Source organism: Nycticebus coucang, chromosome 3 (assembly GCF_027406575.1).
Source record: "Nycticebus coucang isolate mNycCou1 chromosome 3, mNycCou1.pri, whole genome shotgun sequence".
NCBI classification, from domain to species: domain Eukaryota; kingdom Metazoa; phylum Chordata; class Mammalia; order Primates; family Lorisidae; genus Nycticebus; species Nycticebus coucang.
In genome coordinates this window covers 94,680,337-94,700,125 of record NC_069782.1, presented here as the reverse complement: position 1 = coordinate 94,700,125, position 19,789 = coordinate 94,680,337, and the positions used below count along the sequence as shown (strand labels likewise).

Below are 19,789 nucleotides of genomic sequence, written 5' to 3'. Positions count from 1 at the left end.
AGTGAAAATAGCCACATGACTTGGAGCCTGTAGCTCAAGCGGCTAAAGCGCCAGCCACATACACCAGAGCTGGTAGGTTCGAATCCAGCCCAGGCCCTCCAAACAACAATGACAACTACAATTTAAAATTAGACAGGCATTGTAGCAGACTCCTGTAATCCCAGCTACTTGGAGGCTGAGGCAAGAGAATTGCTTAAGCCTAGGAGTTTGAGGTTGCTGTGAGCTGTGATGCTACGGCACTCTACCCAGGGCAACAGCTTGAGACTCTCAAAAAAAAAAAAAAAGAAAAAGAAAAAAGCACATGGAATATATAAGTATCATATGACACCATTTTTATAAAACTCAAAAATGGGGGAATTAAGCTTAGGGATGTGTACTTAGAAGAAAGTTGTAAAAACAAGAAAACAATTACCATAAAAAGTCAAGATAGTGGTGACTTTTGGCAAAAGGTTTTAGTTGAAAACAAGCAGAAGGGGAGCTTCTGGGTTGTTATCAGTGTTCTCTTTTTTACATATACATGTGTTTATTAGATTTCCATTTTTTTTTTTGCCTTCACAGAATTAAAAAGACTTAAAATTTAATAACAATAACAATGTTTAAGATAAGGACTAGAAACAAAAACCTCATGAAGAACGAACGAACATGAATACATTCAGAAAAGGAATCAGGCAATTGAAGTAACATTCACATTGTCAAATAAGAGTATGTCTATTATAAAATGCTTTGACTCTGAGATTCAATATGGAGTCATCAGTTAACTCCTTATTTTTTTTTAAGTATCAAAAATAGACAACTAATTTATAAATAAAAGTAAAAGACAATTTTGAAAAATAGATCATGACAAATCTCACAGACAATAGAAAAAGAAGAAATACTTCAAAATCATTCTACTTGATCTGGGTACACCTCATATTAAAATTGGAGAAAATATATTATTATAAAGGGGAAATTACAAACCTATGTCACTTATAAATGAGGATGCAATATCCAAAACAACCTATGAACAAGTTGAAATAAAGATTAATGTTTAAGTAATGTACTTTGGTCAAAATTAAATCCAATTTATGGGAGAATTAGTCACTTTTTTTTTTTTTTTTAGTCTGGTAATGATTAGCATGTTTATTATAGGATGATCCATTGTGATCATTTTTCTGTGTACTCTTCTATATATTTTACAATAAAAAATGTTTAAGTAATTAAATATTTAACACAGTACATGTCAGCCTGTTTGAAGAGGATGCCAAAAAAATGTACACATATTTTAGGAACAGAAATAACTGTATTACTCAAGTCATGTTTGACTTCTGCAGTTATAAGGCGTGCTCAAACATGACTTGTATTTATCTTATGTTACTAAGTATTACAATTTTAATACAGTTTTTTCCTTTCTTAAAATGTGTATACATCTTTTTGGCACCTTTGTATTTATACATACTTGTAGAATCTAATCAGCAGTTAGTAAATGCTTATTTATAAAAATAGCACACTGAGAACTAATAATTGCATTTCTCCTTTATTTTTATAGGAATATGTTTATCCAGAAGCCAGAGACAGACAATACTTATTATTTTTCCATAAAGGAGCCAAAAAGTCACGTTTTGACCTAGAGAAATACAATCAACTCAAGGATGCAATTGCTCAGGTAAGTTTTGCAAAAATGAAACTAAATCCCAGCTCCATCTTATATGGTATTACTATTATCCATAACCATAGTACTTCAAATGGGCAAAATAGATGCTTCTCCAGAAAGGTATTGTTTTTTGGGTTTTTTTTTAATTAAGACAGAGTCTCACTTTGTCACCCTCGGTAGAATGCTGTGGTGTCAGAGCTCACAGCAACCTCAAACTCTTGGGCTCAAGTGATTCTCTTGCCTCAGCCTCCCAAGTAGCTGGGACTACAGGCCCCCACCACAACACCTGGCCATATTTTAAAGATGAGGTCTAGTTCTTGCTCAGGCTGGTCTCAAACTCAGGCAATCCACCCACCTCAGCCTCCCAAAGTGCTAGGATTATAGGCGTGAGCCACAGCGCCTAGCCATAGAAAGCTTTATAACGTAAACAGATGAGAAGATGGTAGATCCTATCTATGCTATTAATACTAGCACCTTGAAATTTTTAGATATATTTTTACTATTTTTTCATTTTACTTCTTCAGAGTTATCTCTGTTTACTTTCTTCTTTTTAAGCTCTCTACAACAATTGACCTCATCTAAATGTGTGGTAGCAATGGGGCAAAAGTAAAATCCAGGCAAGAGGGAAAGTCTACTAGAAATCTTTGCCAGGCACCGGTCAGAGATTAATAAACTAGAAGGTGCTTTTTTTGGATGTGGTTTTTTTGTTTGTTTGTTTGTTTGTTTAATAAAAGCTACCTCTTTCAAATTTCTAAATGACCCCACTCTGATATCTTCGATTTTGGTGAATAAATCCTCATTCCTTTTCTCCGCAGTTTTGAGTGACTTTAGAGATTTTTAAACAAATTCTAGAAGCTCTTCCATTCTTTTTATTATTTAGTTGCTCTTCTCTGGACCATCTCTCCTTTCCTGTCTCTTCTCAGTGATGGGGTTATGCTCTCAGCAGGCTTAATCCACATTCCTATCTTAGACTCACCCTAAGTGGACTTGTGGATTTATTTATGTCTTCTGTTGCACATGTGGTGGTTTTCAGCAGGAGGGAGTTCATCAGGATCATCTCTGGAGGTATTAAGAATACAGATGCTTTAGTTTTACCCTAGGCTTGTTTTTTATTCTTTAAAGAGACAAGTTCTTGCTTTGTCACCAGGCTGTAGTCCAGTGCATAGCTCACTGCAGCCTCAAACTCTTGAGCTTGAGTGATCCTTCTTCCTCAGCCTCCCAAGTAGCTGAGCGTATAGGCACATGCCACCACACCCAGCTAATTTTTCTACTTTTTGTAGAGACAGGGTCTTTTGGCCTCAAACAATCCTCCCACCATGGCCTCCTGAAGTGCTGGGATTACAGGCACCGAGCCACCATACCTGGCCCCGAGGCTCGCTTCTTTCTCAGGGGTGAGGTTCAAGCAAGTATGACTTTTGAAAGTGCTGCAGTTGACTGTACATAAAATTCACTGGGTAAATGAAAAAAAATTTAAACAGATATTGTATAAGTAACCACAGTCTTGAGTAGTGTATAATAAGGTTCTGTCTCCAGCCGAAACGTTGGCTGAGAAATGCCATCAACATATACATCTCAGATGCTCCCTACATTCTTAGGCTCCTTAGTCCTTCCTGTTGACAGTCTGGCCTTTTCTGGAGGCTTTGACAGCTGAAGCTGCCAAGGACAGACTTCCATTTTAGATTCACCCTTTGCAGTCCTATGCCCTGGGCTAAAGCACTTTGTCTTCTAAGGCACTCTTTTTTTTTTTTTTTTTTGTAGAGACAGAGTCTCACTGTACCACCCTCAGGTAGAGTGCCGTGGCATCACACGGCTCACAGCAACCTCTAACTCTTGGGCTTACCTGATTCTCTTGCCTCAGCCTCCCGAGCAGCTGGGACTACAGGCGCCCGCCACAACGCCCAGCTATTTTTTTGTTGCAGTTTGGCCGGGGCTGGGTTTGAACCCACCACCCTCAGCATATGGGGCCGGCACCCTACTCACTGAGCCACAGGCGCCGCCCTTCTAAGGCACTCTTACTTTGAGAGTAATTGAGATGATCTCTCTGACTCAGTAATGGAGGAAAGACTGTTTCTTTTTCACAGTACTAGTAATATTATCAAAAGCTTCACTAGCCGGTATTTCTCACCTTTTGTTTCTATTTTAGGCAGAAATGGACCTTAAGAGACTGAGAGACCCATTACAAGTACATCTGCCCCTCCGACAAATTGGTGAAAAAGATTGATCTGCAGAGAGCCTCTGAATCCTGGCAGAAAGAACACCTGTTTGCCTTTTTAATTAAAGCATTGCAGGTGGAAGCTGGGAGCCATGTGCGGATAGAGTGTTTTTACCTTTAATTATAAAACAAAAACAAAAAGGATCTTGCGGAAGAAAGGAATGTTAAAATCTAAGGACTAGGCATTGTGGAATATAAGCTCAAAGGGCTTAGTGAATATTGTCTTAATTAAGCATCTCAATTTCTGGATGAAAATGATGCAATTATATAGTTGAGAGATTCATAAAGAGAAAATGATGCTGGGGTGTTTGTTTCTTGCATCTTTGCAGGGTCAGCAAAATGGTAACACACCAGCACCCTTCTCAGCTCTAATTTTTTTTAATTTATCTTTTCTTATTTTTGACATAGGAGTAAATAAATATACCAGAAAATCAAATCCTTATGATATGTGGGTAGCAAACAGTCTGAGACCGTATCATTAGCATTTATTTTAAATTGGACCCAGTCTCTGCAACGTCACCAAGAATCTCTGCCTCCTGTGCCCCTTTACTGACTATCTACCTATACCTGTTGGCTATGGTAATTTTATTTGGAACTAACTTATGACTGTTCAATAATTGATACTTTGTATTATCCCTTAATACCTTCTTAAATGTCTCTACATCCCAGTGCTCTGGATCACTATCTAGAAATCATTGGCAAGACTGCATGAGGTTTTTATTTTGTTTTGTTTTTACAAAGTAGTCTTTCAGAGGAGGAAAGATTCCTCTCCTTTACCTACTTTTCCCATTGATAATCCCCCTCCCCCTCCACTATTCAAGTCAGAGGGGGAGTATTCAGCTGTATTACCAAATCAGGAAGATGTAAAGTTTACAAATTGGCTAAAAATCATGGCTGTGTAGTCATTTCAGAACCAGAATGGTTTTATTGCTGTTGATCTGTGTATGTGACAGCGTTCCAGGCCAGCCAGATGGCACTGCCTTGTCTGGAGGCTCTGTTCATCCTGAAGGACACACACTTCCACACCGCTTGTGAGCCCTCCCACCGCCGCAACTTCAGTTGTCATGAATCTAGTACGTGGATCTCAAAGGGTGCAATTTATCTTTATACAGGAACACATTTCTATGGCTTCCTTCAGCTTACCTTCTTCACCCAGGTTTTTCTTATCGTAAATTGAGAGAAAGAAGAATTAATCTTATACTCTATCAAAATATTTTCTACCATATTTCCGGATGACATCTGCACTGGAAGAGTCAAGGGAATTTGTGTCTAATATCCTGTTTTTAACCACCATGGGGGCAGAATGGAAAGGAAGATGGGGTTTCCCATACCACTGATTGGCTTTTTTTCTTTCACATTATTGATTCATCCTTCCTCATTGTGGCCAAGGGTTTCTCTCTCTTTTTCTTCCTCCTTTGAGATCATTGTGTATGAAAAGGAAAACTTCAAATGACAAACCCAGACTCCAGGTGCCTTGCAGAGGTTGAAGGCCAGCCAGGATTGCTGCTGCTGCTCCTGCCACCACCCCCTTCACTGGCATGACGGAATGAAAGGATGCATGTCTCCACTTCCCAGCCCTCCGCCCACTTCCTCCCCCCACAGGCAGTCAACCCCTTCCCTCATTTATTTTTGTTAAGTTGTGTGAATTATTTTTAAACCATTTATCCTGTTTGTGCACAGGGTTTTTAAGAAGAAACAGCACAGTGCAATGAGCAAATCCTCTCGGGGTGTGTGGGAGGAAGGGAGGGAGGACATGGAGAAAAATCCTTTAAACAAATAGCAAAATATTGAACATGTGTAAAATCCTGTATCATTTATGAAATATGTATAAAAAGCAATGTACCTTCTGGAACAATAAATATTCAATTTTTGATCTGTAGCATCTCATTCTTCAACACAAACCAGCCCCGGCCAAAAACTGGAAAAAAAAAAAAAAAACAACTTTCCTATGTTCTAGATAGATGGGAAGATTTTACTTCTAAAATTATTTTTTTATTTTTTTTTTGTAGAGACAGAGTCTCACTGTACCGCCCTCGGGTAGAGTGCCGTGGCGTCACACGGCTCACAGCAACCTCTTAACTCTTGGGCTTACGCGATTCTCTTGCCTCAGCCTCCCGAGCAGCTGGGACTACAGGCGCCCGCCACAACACCCGGCTATTTTTTTGTTGCAGTTTGGCAGGGGCTGGGTTTGAACCCCCCACCCTCGCCATATGGGGCTGGCGCCCTACTCACTGAGCCACAGGCGCCACCCTCTAAAATTATTTTGTATAAGAATATTACAGGCTCAATGCCAGTAGCTCAGCGGCTAGGGCACCGGCCACATGCACCGTGACTGGCGGGTTCGAACACAGCCAGGGCCTGCCAAATAACAATGACAGCTACACAAGAAAAAAAGTAACTAGGTGTTTGTGGCGGGTGCCTGTAGTCCCAGCTACATGGGAGACTGAGGTAAGAGAATCACTTAAGCCCAAGAGTTAAGAGATTGCTGTAAGCTGTGATGCAACAGCACTCTACAGAGGGTGACATAGCGAAACTCTGTCTCGAAACAATAATAATAATATTATTATTATTACCAAAAAAGCTTTGTTACCAGGGCTATATTTTAAAAATAGCCATCCTGGCTTGGCACTTGTAGCACAGGGGTTACAGCACCAGCCACATATACCAAGGCTGGTAGGTTCGAGCCCAGCCCAGGCCAGCTAAACAACAAATGACAACTGGAACAAAAAATAGACAGGCATTGTGGGAGGTGCCTGTAGTCCCAGCTACTTGGGAGGCTGAGGCAAGAGAATGGCTTAAGCCCAGGATTAAGATTGCTGTGAGCTGTGACGCCATGGCACTCTACCGAGGGTGACACAGTAAGACTGTCTCTAAATAAATAATTAAAAATAGTCATCTTACTAATTCTTTCTGAACCTAAGATGCTCAGTATTTTCCTAATTTTACAGAGCCAGCAAGAGGTTGAGTGACCTCTACAATCTTAAATAAATTCAATAGCAGCCCTGAGACTGATTCCTCCTCTCCTGATTGACAGGAAAAGTCTCCATTAGATTAGACCACTGTGATTGCCCAGTATGGGACCCTGTATTGAAGAAGGTTATTCAAGGATAAACCAAGATCAAATATTCCCTATATTCAGAGATTATATTGAATTTACAGTGATCACCACACAGGAAAAATGTGATATGCTTCCAAGTTTGACAAAGGCATATTAAAAGAACATGTATTAGATGTCTGGTTGCTTTAGTGCAGTATAAAGTGATATTCAGAGCCTCCATGGCTGTGGTCCTGCCTTCTAGCAGCCTAACACAGCCCTGAGACGTGTAAGGTGTAAGATGACAAGATTGGAAACGGTAAGCCAGTCTCTGCCTTCCAAAAATAATATCTACATTTTCCCACACATTTGCAGGGGATTTATTTAAAAAGGAAAATAAAAGCATATGATTTCTGTCTTTAAAGAACTTACAAGTTAATGTTTATGTTAAAGCATTGTGAACAACCTGATTAAAAAATGGGCAAAGTGGCTAGGCACCTGTAGCTCAGCGTTTAAGGCGCCAGCCACATACACCAAGGCAGGTGGATTCGAACCCAGCCTGGGCCTGCTGAACAACAATGACAACTATAATTAAAAAAAAAATAGCCAGGCATTGTGGCAGGCGCCTGTAGTCTCAGCTACTCAGGAGGCTGAGGCAAGAGGTTCACTTGAGCCCAAGAGTTTGAGGTTGCTGTGAGCTGTGACACTATGGCACTCTACCAAGGGTGACATAATGAGACTCTGTCTTAAAAAAAAAAAAATTAGGCAAAGGCCTCGAATGAAGATTTCTCCAAAGAAGATACATAAATGGCCAGTAAACACATGAAAAGATGCTCAGTGTAACTTATCATTAGGGAAATACAAAGCAAAACTACCATGAAATCCCACTTAACGCTCATTAGAATGACTCTTACAAAAAGCAGAAAATAAAACAAGCATTGGTGAGAATATGGAGAAACTGGAACCCTTTACGCTGCTGGTGTGGATGTAAAATGGTACACCTCCTATGAAAATAGTGTGGCAGTTCCTCAGAAAGTTAAACGGAATTATACGATCCAGCAATTTCATTTCTGGGTGTATGTCCAAACGAGTTGAAAGCAGGGACTCAGACAGGTATCCGTACACCCGTGTTCATAGCACCATTATTTACCATAGCCAAAAGGTGGGAGCAACCCAAGTATCCATCAACACGTGAATGGCTAAACAAAATGTGATTATGTAAATATAGTGGAATTCTATTTAGCCATGAAAGAATGAAGTTCTGTCCTACGTACAACATGAATGAACTTTTTTTTTTTTTTTTTGTAGAGACAGAGTCTCACTTTATGGCCCTCGGTAAAGTGCTATGGCATCACACAGCTCACAGCAACCTCCAACTCCTGGGCTTAAGCGATTCTCTTGCCTCAGCCTCCCGAGTAGCTGGGACTACAGGTGCCCGCCACAACACCCGGCTATTTTTTGGTTGCAGTTCAGCCGGGGCCAGGTTTGAACCTGCCACCCTTTGTATATGGGGCCGGCGCCTTACCGACTGAGCCACAGGCGCCGCCCAGCATAAATGAACTTTGAAGACATGCTAAGTAAAGTAAGCCAGTCACAGAAGGATTATTACTGTCTGATTCCATTTATATGAACTCTCTAGAGCAGCCAAATTCATAGAACTATAGAGTAGAATGATGATTGCTGGGGGAGGGAAGAATGGAGAGTTATTGTTTAGAGGATATATACAGAGTTTCAGTTTGGGAAAGTGAAAAAGTTCTGGAGATGGGTGGTGGTGATGGTTGCCCAACAATGTCAGTCTACTCAGTCAACTAAACTGTACATTTAAAAGAAGTTAAAATCGATTTTACATCCTGTATACTTCACCACAATAGAAAATAAAAGGCGTTGTGACTTTTCCTTACAGATGGATAATACATAGTTTAATCTATTACTGATAAGTGTAGGTAAAGCAGTTCTGAGGGAGCATAGACTTTCAGAGCTGGAAAAAGTAAAAGGGAGCTCAGAGCATGTCACCTTCTGGGAACTGTGAGAAGTGCAAGTTCTGTGGCTTATGTTGAATCAACTAGTGGGAGTGGCCCTAGAAAGCTGTGCTTAGTAAGCTCTGCTGATAATTCTGTTGAGAAGGCTTGATCTAGTCAACATTGCTTGACAAGCAAAGAGAAAGAAACCAAGGCACAGAGATGGCATCTGTGCCACAACTCATCAGTGAATCTTATGATAAAATACCAGACTGAGTGACTGGAGAATTGATGAATATTATAAGTAGAAAGAAAATAGATAACCAGAGATCATATTGCATGCTTGTCAGAGTGTAGAGGAGAGCACATAGCAGATGCTTTCAAAAACAAACATAATTAGGTTGACATTTTTGATCTATCTGGAAAAATTTCACAGAAAAAAAAATGGAACCACTTAGATTTTGGAGCTCAGTTTCACCCAAAGTGTAAAAATTATAAGTTTTTCTTACTGCTGACAACCTTTAGTTCTTTGCTCTCCCCAATGAGTCCAAGCTCGTCTCCCATGATGTACTTTCTGGTTATTTCCTTAGGATAAATACATAGGTTAAATCTTACTGAATCCTACTGAATACAAAATTACCCACTTCATAAATTTTTATTATGTTTTATAAATGCATTCTGTGCTGAGCAGCCCCTCCTCCTTGAAACTGTCCTTAGCTCCTCAGAGATTCCACCCTTGGGAATAAGCCTCTGATTCCTTCTTGATCTCTTACAATGTCTTCCTCCGCCCAATCTTTGATGTTAGGCTCCCCCAAGGTCCCACCTTGTACCCTGTTTTCCACCCACTCCTCCATTTACTATGTCTGTGTTAGTGGCTCTCAGATGGTCCCTCTAGCTCAGATCTCTCCTAAACAGCGGACTGATGCACCCACCTCCTAATTGATCTATTTCTAGCATTGCCTCTGTATATTAAATTCCTTCATTGTCACAAAGTATTTTTGTTTTTAAATTCTAATAGCACATACTTTAGAAAAATTCAAAAATATGAACAAATGTTAACACGAAATATGGACAAGGGAAGGCTGAATTGACTCCACAAGGAAGCAATTAGCCAAATCTAAAGTGTGGGGCATTCTGTAGGACAAATGACTGGTTTCTGCCACAAATGGGAGGGAGAAGAGAAGATTATTATAGATAAAAGAAATTTAAGTGACACAACCAAATATATAAATCTTGTTTGAATCCTGACTCAAGCCAGCAATCGAAAGAAATATTTGAGGCTCGGTACCTGTAGCTCGGTGGCTAAGGCACCGGCCACATACACTGGGGCTGGCAGGTTTGAACCCAGCCTGGGGCCTGCCAAACAACAATAGTAACTACAGCAACAAAAAAGCTGGGCGTTGTGCTGGGCACCTGTAGTCCCAGCTACTTGGGAGGCTGAGGCAAGAGAATCGCTTAAGCCCAAGAGTTTGAGGTTGCTGTGAGCTGTGACGCCATGGCACTCTACCAAGAGCAACATAGTGAGACTCTGTCTCAAAAATAAAATAAAATATAAATATAAAAGAAATATTTGAAACTACTGTGGGAATTTAAATGTGGACTAGGTATTACACACATAGTATTAAGAAATTATTACTAATTTTCATAGTTGTAGTAATAGCATGATTATGGGAGGAAAGACCTTTTTTTTTTATTAAATCATAACTGTATACATTGATATGATCATGGGGCATCATACACTCGCTTCATAGACCATTTGACACATTTTTATCACAGTGGTTAACGTAGCCTTTCCGGCGTTATCTCAGTTACTGTGCCAAAACCTTTACATTCTACATCTACCAAGTTTCGCAAATACCCCTGTAAGATGCACCACAGGTGTGATCCCACCGATCCCCCTCCCTCTAACCACCCCCCTCTTTCCCACTTCCCCCTATTGTTAAGTTGTAACTGGGTTATAGCTTTCATGTGAGAGCCCCAAATTAGTTTCATAGTAGGGCTGAGTACATTGGGTACTTTTTCTTCCATTCTTGAGATACTTTACTAAGAAGAATATGTTCCAGCTCCATCCATGTAAACATGAAAGAGGTAAAGTCTCCATCTTTCTTTAAGGCTGCATAGTATTCCATGGTATACATATACCACAATTTATTAATCCATTCGTGGATCGATGGGCACTTGGGCTTTTTCCATGACTTAGCTATTATGAATTGGGCTGCAATAAACATTCTGGGACAAATATCTTTGTTATGTTGTAATTTTTGGTCTTCTGGGTATATGCCCAGCAGAGGAATTACAGGATTGAATGGCAGATCTATTTTTAGATCTCTGAGTGTTCTCCATATATCTTTCCAAAAGGAATGTATTAATTTGCATTCCCACCAGCAGTGCAGAAGTGTTCCCTTTTCTCCGCATCCACGCCAACATCTCTGGTCTTGAGATTTTGTGATATAGGCTAGTCAAATTGGAGTTAGATGATATCTCAAAGTAGTTTTGATTTGCATTTCTCTGATGATTAAAGATGATGAGCATTTTTTCATATGTCTGAAGGCCGTGCGCCTGTCTTCTTCAGAGAAGTTTCTCTTCAAATCCCTTGCCCAGCCTGCGATGGGATCCCTTGTTTTTTTCTTGCTGATGCGTTTGAGTTCTCTGTGGATTCTTGTTATTAAACCTTTGTCAGAGATATACCCTGCAAATATCTTCTTCCATTCTGAGGGCTGTCTGCTTGCTTTGCTTACTGTGTTCTTAGCTGTGCAGAAGCTTTTTAGTTTGATCAAGTCCCAGTAGTGTATTTTTGAAGCTGCTTCAATTGCCCGGGGGGTTCTCCTCATGAAATACTCACCCAGACCAATTTCTTCAAGGGTTTTCCCTGCATTCTCCTCTAGTATTTTTATAGTTTCATGTTTTAAGTTTAAATCTTTAATCCAATGAGAGTCTATCTTAGTTAATGGTGAAAGGTGTGGGTCCAATTTCAGTCTTCTGCAGGTTGCCAGCCAGTTCACCCAGCACCATTTGTTAAATAGGGAATCTTTTCCCCACTGAATGTTTTTAATTGGCTTGTTAAAAATCAAATAGCGGTAAGTAGCTGGATTCATCTCTTGGTTCTCTATTCTGTTCCAGATATCTACTTCTCTGTTTTTGTGCCAATACCATGCTGTTTTGATCACTATCGATTTGTAGTAAAGTCTGAGGTCTGGTAGTGTGATTCCTCCTGTTTTGTTTTTATTTCTGAGTAATGTCTTGGCTATTCAAGGTTTTTTCTGATTCCATATAAAACGAAGTAATGTTTTTTCAAGATCTTTAAAATATGACAGTGGAGCTTTAATAGGGAGTGCGTTGAAATTATATATTGCTTTGGGTAGTATGGACATTTTGATAATGTTGATTCTTCCTAGCCATGAGCATGGTATGTTTTTCCATTTGTTAACATTTTCAGCTATTTCTTTTCTTAGAGTTTCATAGTTCTCTTTATAGAGATCTTTCACATCTTTTGTTAGGTAAATTCCCAAATATTTCATCTTCTTTGGCACTACTGTGAATGGGATAGAGTCCTTAACTGCTTTTTCAACTTGACTGTTGTTGGTGTATATAAAGGCTACCGATTTATGGATGTTGATTTTGTAACCTGAGACGCTGCTGTATTCCTTGATCACTTCTAGGAGTTTTGTAGTAGAGTCCCTAGTGTTTTCCAGATACACAATCATATCATCTGCGAAGAGCGAGAGTTTGATCTCTTCTGACCCTGTATGGATACCCTTGATTGCCTTTTCTTCCCTAATTGCGGTGGCTAAAACTTCCATTACAATGTTGAAAAGCAATGGAGACAATGGGCAGCCTTGTCTGGTTCCTGATCTGAGTGGAAATGATTCCAATTTAACTCCATTCAATATGATATTGGCTGTGGGTTTGCTGTAGATGGCCTCTATCAGTTTAAGGAAAGTCCCTTCTAGACCAATTTTCTTGAGTGTTCTGATCATGAAGGGATGCTGGATATTATCAAAAGCTTTTTCTGCATCAATTGAGAGAATCATATGGTCTTTGTTTTTTAATTTGTTTATGTGCTGAATTACATTTATAGATTTACGTATATTGAACCAGCCTTGACACCCTGGGATAAAACCAACTTGGTCACGATGTATAATTTGTTTGATGTGTTGCTGGATTCTGTTTGTTAGGATCTTGTTGAATATTTTTGCATCTATATTCATTAGTGATATTGGTCTATAATTTTCTTTTCTTGTTGGGTCTTTTCCTGGTTTGGGGATCAGGGTGATGTTTGCTTCATAGAACGTGTTGGGTAGTCTTCCTTCTTTTTCTACATTTTGGAACAGGTTGAGTAATATAGGTACTAATTCCTCCTTAAAGGTTTGGTAGAATTCTGACGTGAAACCATCTGGTCCCGGGCTTTTCTTTTTAGGGAGGTTTTGTATAGTTGATGCTATTTCTGAACTTGATATGGGTCTGTTCAACATTTCCACTTGATTCTGGTTAAGTCTTGGAAGGTGGCGTGCTTCCAAGTATCGGTCAATTTCCTTCAGATTTTCATATTTCTGAGAATAAAGTTTCTTGTAATATTCATTAAGGATTTTTTGGATTTCTGATGAGTCTGTTGTTATTTCGTCTTTGGGTTTCTGATTGATGAGATTAGAGATTTTACTCTTTTTTTCCTGATTAGGTTGGCCAGAGGTTTATCTATTTTATTGACCTTTTCAAAAAACCAACTTTTTGATTTATTGATCTGTTGTATTATTCCTTTGTTTTCAATTTCATTTAATTCTGCTCTAATTTTGGTTATTTCTTTTCTTCTACTGGGTTTGGGGTTGGAATGTTCTTCCTTTTCCAGTTGCTTGAGATGTCCCATTAAGTTGTTAACTTCCTCTCTTTCCGTTCTCTTTAGGAAGGCTTGCAGTGCTATAAATTTCCCTCTTAGAACTGCCTTTGCGGTGTCCCAGAGGTTCTGATAGTTTGTGTCTTCATTGTCGTTTTGTTCCAAAAAATTGGCGATTTCTTTCTTAATCTCATCTCTGACCCAGCTATCATTCAGCATAAGGTTATTTAACTTCCATGTTTTTGTATGAGTATGCAGATTCCTGTTGTTACTCAATTCAAGTTTTATTCCATGATGGTCCGAGAAGATGCATGGAATAATTTCTATTCCTTTAAATTTACTGAGGTTAGACTTGTGACCTAAAATATGGTCAATTTTGGAGTAAGTTCCGTGGGCTGGTGAGAAGTATGTGTATTCAGTTTTGTTGGGATGAAATGTTCTGTAGATGTCTGCTAAATCTAAATATTGGATGGTTAGGTTTAAATCTAAGATTTCTTTGCTCAGCTTCTTGCTGGAGGATCGATCCAACACTGCCAAAGGAGTGTTGAAATCTCCGACGATTATGGAGCTGGAGGAAATCAAGTTACTCATGTCTGTTAGAGTTTCTCTTATAAATTGAGGTGCATTCTGGTTGGGTGCATAGATATTAATAATTGAGATCTCATCATATTGACTACTACCCTTAACAAATATGAAGTGACCATTCTTGTCCTTCCTTACTTTTGATGGTTTAAAGCCTACTGTATCTGCAAATAAAATTGCAACACCTGCTTTTTTCTGATTACCATTTGCCTGAAATATGGATGACCATCCTTTCACCCTGAGTCTGTATTTGTCTTTTAAGTTGAGATGTGACTCTTGTATGCAACAAATATCTGGCTTGAGTTTTTGTATTCAGTCAGCTAACCTATGCCTCTTTAGAGGACAGTTTAAGCCATTCACATTGATGGAGAGTATTGATAAGTCTGGTGGAATTTTGGGTATCGAGTTTTTCAAAGGTCCAGTGGACATTTTTAATCCTTTTGCCAGTGTGGAAGTTGGAGTTTGATCCGAAGTTTCTGAGTGAGTTTACTTTTGTGGTATAGGATTGGGTTGGTCATTGTGGAGGATAGGTCTGAGAATATCCTGAAGAGCTGGTTTACTTATAGCAAATTTTTTCAACATATGAATGTCATTGAAGTATTTAATTTCTCCATCATAGATAAAACTCAGTTTGGCTGGATACGAGATCCTGGGTTGAAAGTTATTTTGCTTTAGGAGATTAAAAGTTGATGACCACCCTCTTCTGGCTTGAAAAGTTTCAGCAGAGAGATCTGCAGTTATTCTAATATTCTTACCTTCGTACGTTATAGTTTTCTTTCGCCGGACTGCTTTGAGAATCTTCTCTTTCATGTTAACTTTAGTGAAGCTAATTATGATATGTCTGGGGGATGACTTATTGGGGTTGAATCGTGCTGGGGTTCTGAAGCTGTCTGCTATCTGAATTTCAGATTCTCTAGGCATGTCTGGAAAATTTTCTTTCATAATTTCATGCAGAAGGGCCTCTGTGCCCTTGGAGGCCACTTCATCGTTCTCAGAAATCCCTATAATTCTTATATTGCTTTTTTTCGAATTATCTGAGAGCTCTCTGAGTGAGTGATCCGTTTTTGCTCTCCATGTCTCTTCCTCTTTGAGAGATTGGGAGCTTTCGAAGACTTTATCTTCAATGTCAGAAATCCTTTCTTCTGCTTGCTCCATTCTGTTGCTGAGGGATTCTACTGTATTTTTCATATCTTTGAGGGCTGTAAATTCTTGCTTCAGTGTGTCTAAGTCTTTGGTGGTTTTGTCTTTAAATTCGTTAAATTCTTGAGACAACTTTTGAATTTCTCCTCGAATTCCTAATCCCATTTTATTAATCTTGTCTGCAATCCAAATTCTGAATTCGATTTCTGACATCTCAGCCAGTTGTTTATGAATGGGATCTTCAATCACATCTGCCGTATCTTTTCTTGGGGGGGTTGATCTATTCTGGTTATTCATGTTACCAGAGTTTTTCCGCTGATTCCGCCCCATGGTTATTTTACTCCCTTTGGTTTTTCCTCTGGGGCTTTATCGAGGGGCCGTACAGTTTTGTGGCCTGAGAAACTGGGACCCTGTCTGGTGTGGTGGAGCAAAGTGGTTCTGTCTTGTTTTCAGCTGGTTTCTGTTCGATCCTATTGCAACTTCTACTCTGGCTTGAAGTCTCAGCTGTGTGGAAAAATCAGCAATTAAGTCACCCCGCCCGCCCACCTCTGGCCCCAGTTGGAAAAGGAGAATCAAACCTTCCTACAACCGCACACCCAGGGCACCGCCTGAAAAGTCCTCAGTCTATTAGCCCAGTTCAAAAGGTCCAAATCAACTGTCTCAATCGGCACCTGTCTCGGGTGGGAGAGTTCAAGAGGTCTCTGGGAACTGGATCACAGGAGCCTGGTGACTCCTCTGACACGGCTCACCCCAGTGCAGCGTGGAGTCAGGAGGAGCCACCCAGCAAACAGAGCAGTCTGGGAAGGTTGACGTCTCCTTCCCCACTTTGCCCCTCCTTTGGACCCAGTCACTGGTATCTCTGCAGATGGCTAACCCAGTCGCCTGCAGTGAACAGACACTCCAGGGGTTTGCACCTGCCTGAATCGCAAGGAAGTCTGCCAGGCCCCCGCAGACTGCCGCTATCTAGCAGGAGGAGATGGGGCCTGACATCTTTGAGTGCTTGATGCAGGTGATGGGAAGGAGGTGTTCACTCAGGCTTAGCCCCGTCCCTGATGGATGCTGCTAACAGAACAGAACAGAACAGACAACTTTGCGGGGTTCTGTCTCTGTTCCTGCCGAAATCGCCTACAGAAGACGGGCTGTTCTGAGTTCAAACGTCTTTCCTGCTGGAGGTTTGTGTCCTCTTTGCTACTGGAGGTTTGCGTCCCATCACCTCTCTGGGTCGGCCCCACCCTGGAAGCTTCCCGGGTTTGTGAGCCGTGTCAGGAAATCCCCCACTCACGGGTGGCCTCCTCTGGTTGCCCAGGGAGACAGGGGGTGTGGCCTCAGAATATCCAGAAGTGAGCGTTCTTCCGTTAAAGAAAAAACGGCTGTTGATCTACCTCCAGGGAACGGCTGCTCTGGTGAGGGCACTCAGCCGACCCTTTTCTCCTCTGTCTCGTGCCCCAGAGTCAGCACTGAGCGGCCGCAGTTTATGCTGGGTCCACACCCCTCAAGAGGTCCCCCAAGAATCTGAACTCTTGGGGGATAGGCCCCCAGACCCCGATTGGGAGTTGGGGGGAAGCTAGAGTTTCATTCAGTTTTACGCCCGCCCGGGGAGGGCTGTTGCACCGCACCACAGGGAAGTGCCGCCAAGGCTTGATTTCCCCTCAGCAGAGTGCCCTCTCCTTGCTCACGTGTCCCAGAGTCAGTGCTGACCTGAAGCAGCTTGGGCACTGTGCACTCCCCTCGAGAAATCACCCAAGGATCCGAACTCCTGGGGGATAGGCCTCCAGACCCCGAGTGAGAGTAGGGGCTCTCAGCTCTCAGCGGGGAAGCTAGAGTTGTGCCCGGCCCCGTAATGTTGCCCGGGGAGGGCTGCTGCACCTAATCCGCAGGGAAGTGCCGCCGAGGCATGACTCCCCCTCAGTAGAGGGCTTTCTCCTCACCCGCGTGTCTCAGAGTCAGCGCTGACCAGTCGTGGCTCGGGCACTGTGCGCTCCCCTCGAGAAATCACCCAAGGATCCGAACTCCTGGGGGACAGGTCCCCAGACCCCGAGTGAGAGTGGGGGGGAAGCTAGAGTTTCATTCAGTTTTATGTCTGGCTGTATTGATGCACGGGGAGGGCTGCTGCACCGTACCACAGGGAAGTGCCGCTGAGGCATGACTCCCCCTCAGCCCGGTGCCCTCTCCTCACTCGCGTGCCTCAGAGTCAATGCTGACCAGTCGCAACTCGGGGACTGTCCACTCCCCTTGAGAAATCACTCAAGGATCCAAACTCCTGGGGGACAGGCCTCCAGACCTCAGTGGGCGGGAGGGGAGTGTTGGGGATTCAGGGTTGCCGGCAAAGGATTTTTAAAGTTTTATTCAGTTTTATGCCCGGCAGGAGAACGCCACGGCACCCCAGTAGGGGAGGTAGGTCCAGTTTTTAGAAGGTCTCTCCTGTGGAGTGGAATGGGAAGGCCTTTAATTTCTGCCCGCTTGTTTAATTGTGGGGCTCTTGAGCCGGTCCCATGGGGGAGGGGGACTCCCGTCCGTTTGGTGGTGGATTTTGTACCTTTTGTTTGCGTCCTTGTGATCACAGCTTGCCTCAGTGGTGTTGATGTGTGTTCTTCAACCTTCTCTCTTGGTGAGGCTCAAGTCCACCAGGATACTTACTAAATTCCTGTCCCTTAACTCTCCTTCTGGACGGGAGCCTCTGTTGAAAGTTGGGTTCAGTCCGCCATCTTGTCTCCCTCCGAAAGACCATTATTTTAAATGTGCAATTATATATAAATGAAATTGACAAAAAGTCATTATTGCAGCTAGATTTTCGGTATTGTTCTTTCTGCTTTTGTATGCATTTGAAATTTTTCATCATAAAAAGTCAAGAGTGAAAAGGCAGGCCAACTAAAAAGGAAAAAATAGAAATGGGAGGGGGGTAAATCCTACCATCCCGGGAATTCTTGTTTACAGAACCAAAGGGCTATCTGGTAAAAGTCCTTGACTCCAGCAATCAGTCCTGGCAGCCAATCTGGGTTTATCTCATGGGCACATCCTCTGCTTCACTACAACACATACGAAGCATTCAGATGGCTTCTGAGGGCCAGGAAATTGTGGGGTTTGTTTTTTCTGTTAAAAGCACTGACACTTACCGGCACTATCCTGTAACGACACAGTCCCAGAGTCACCCATTGCTGCCATCGAACCACAACTTAATATGCGAATGATAAAATTGCCCGTGTTACACTAACGTTAGTAATAAAGTAGCTAGCTACAATTTTAAATTGATGGACACCCTTTGCTAGACTGTAAACTCTGTGTTTGTGGGGACCATTTTTACCTTTATCAAAAGCCAGTGGTCAGTATACCAGCTGGCCCCCAGTAGCCACTGTTTAATTGAACTGACATGCTTAGAAGAAATGGACCATGATAATGTGAATGCCTTTGAGTTTAGTAAAAAAAAAAATTGTGTTAGGAAGCTGGGTGGGACCATGGTGCATGCTTATAGTCACAGCTACTCAGGAGGCTGAGGCAAGAGGATCACTTGAGCCCAGGAGTTCAAGGCTGTAGTACACTGTGATTGTGCCTGCAAATAGCCACTGCACTCTGGTCTGAGCCACATAGCAAGACCCTGTCTCTTGGGGGGTGGGGGGGTGCTAAAAGGTTAGGAAAACAAGTTTAAGCACTACCTTCCAAAGATAGTATTTCTATTTCAAACCCTAGAAATTTGGTTAGTAGGAAAAGTAATGCAGATGAGAGCAAGAACAGGAATAATAGAGGCCCAAAGCCTCTATTCTTGGGAGAGAAATGTTTGGTTTGCCATAGATTCTACTTAATGCTTTCTTAATTCTTTTTAATTTTCCCTATCCTTTTTATCCTTCTCCTTCACATCATTCTTGCTAATTCTCAGGTGTCCACCGCTCTGTATAATGACAGGGAGCTAGCAAATTCCAAACCTATAATTACTTTGGTTACATCTAGTAACATGTCACATACAGGCCCTGTGTTTTCCCTCCTTTGCCTAAAAGTGACACTTTGATAAATGTTGACACTTAACTTTCCACAGTGGTATTAATTTTAAGCTCCTACCTTATCTTAACGCAAGAATTAGTGAAATAAATAATAATAAACCATTTTAACTTTGGGGGATGAAAGACTATGAGAACGTAAGGTACTACTGCTTGAATTGGTAAAAACACAACTAAAAGCTTATTTCTTTAGGAGGTTTTGAGACCAAAGACCATAATAAGATGGGCTTAGGGACTTGCTTTAAGAGAATCCTACCCCATTCTATACCTCCCCTTACTACTCTATTAGACACTATTGTAAAGTCTTGATCACATGAACAAGGTATGTCTTAATGACCAATTCCCACAATTGGGCTTTATCTCATTTCACGTGCAAGGCCGTGGCTGCACCATCACCCAATCAACTCCTTGAAGTC

The 19,789-nt window shown here is 41.4% G+C and overlaps 1 protein-coding gene across 3 annotated transcripts in view; it reads left to right on the top strand.

Moving 5' to 3' along the window:
• Positions 1 to 5,715, top strand: part of MCU (mitochondrial calcium uniporter) — a 211,202-nt gene extending 205,487 nt beyond the window's left edge. For 2 of the 3 annotated variants that reach the window (XM_053584296.1, XM_053584294.1), the window contains 2 exons: positions 1,526 to 1,642; positions 3,774 to 5,715. In XM_053584296.1, the coding sequence (XP_053440271.1) occupies positions 1,526 to 1,642; positions 3,774 to 3,851 (195 nt within the window). In that variant the 3' untranslated portion in view covers positions 3,852 to 5,715. The remainder of the gene's footprint in view (positions 1 to 1,525; positions 1,643 to 3,773) is intronic. The other variant, XM_053584295.1, reaches the window with a different exon arrangement.
• The last annotated feature ends 14,074 nt before the right edge of the window (positions 5,716 to 19,789 follow it).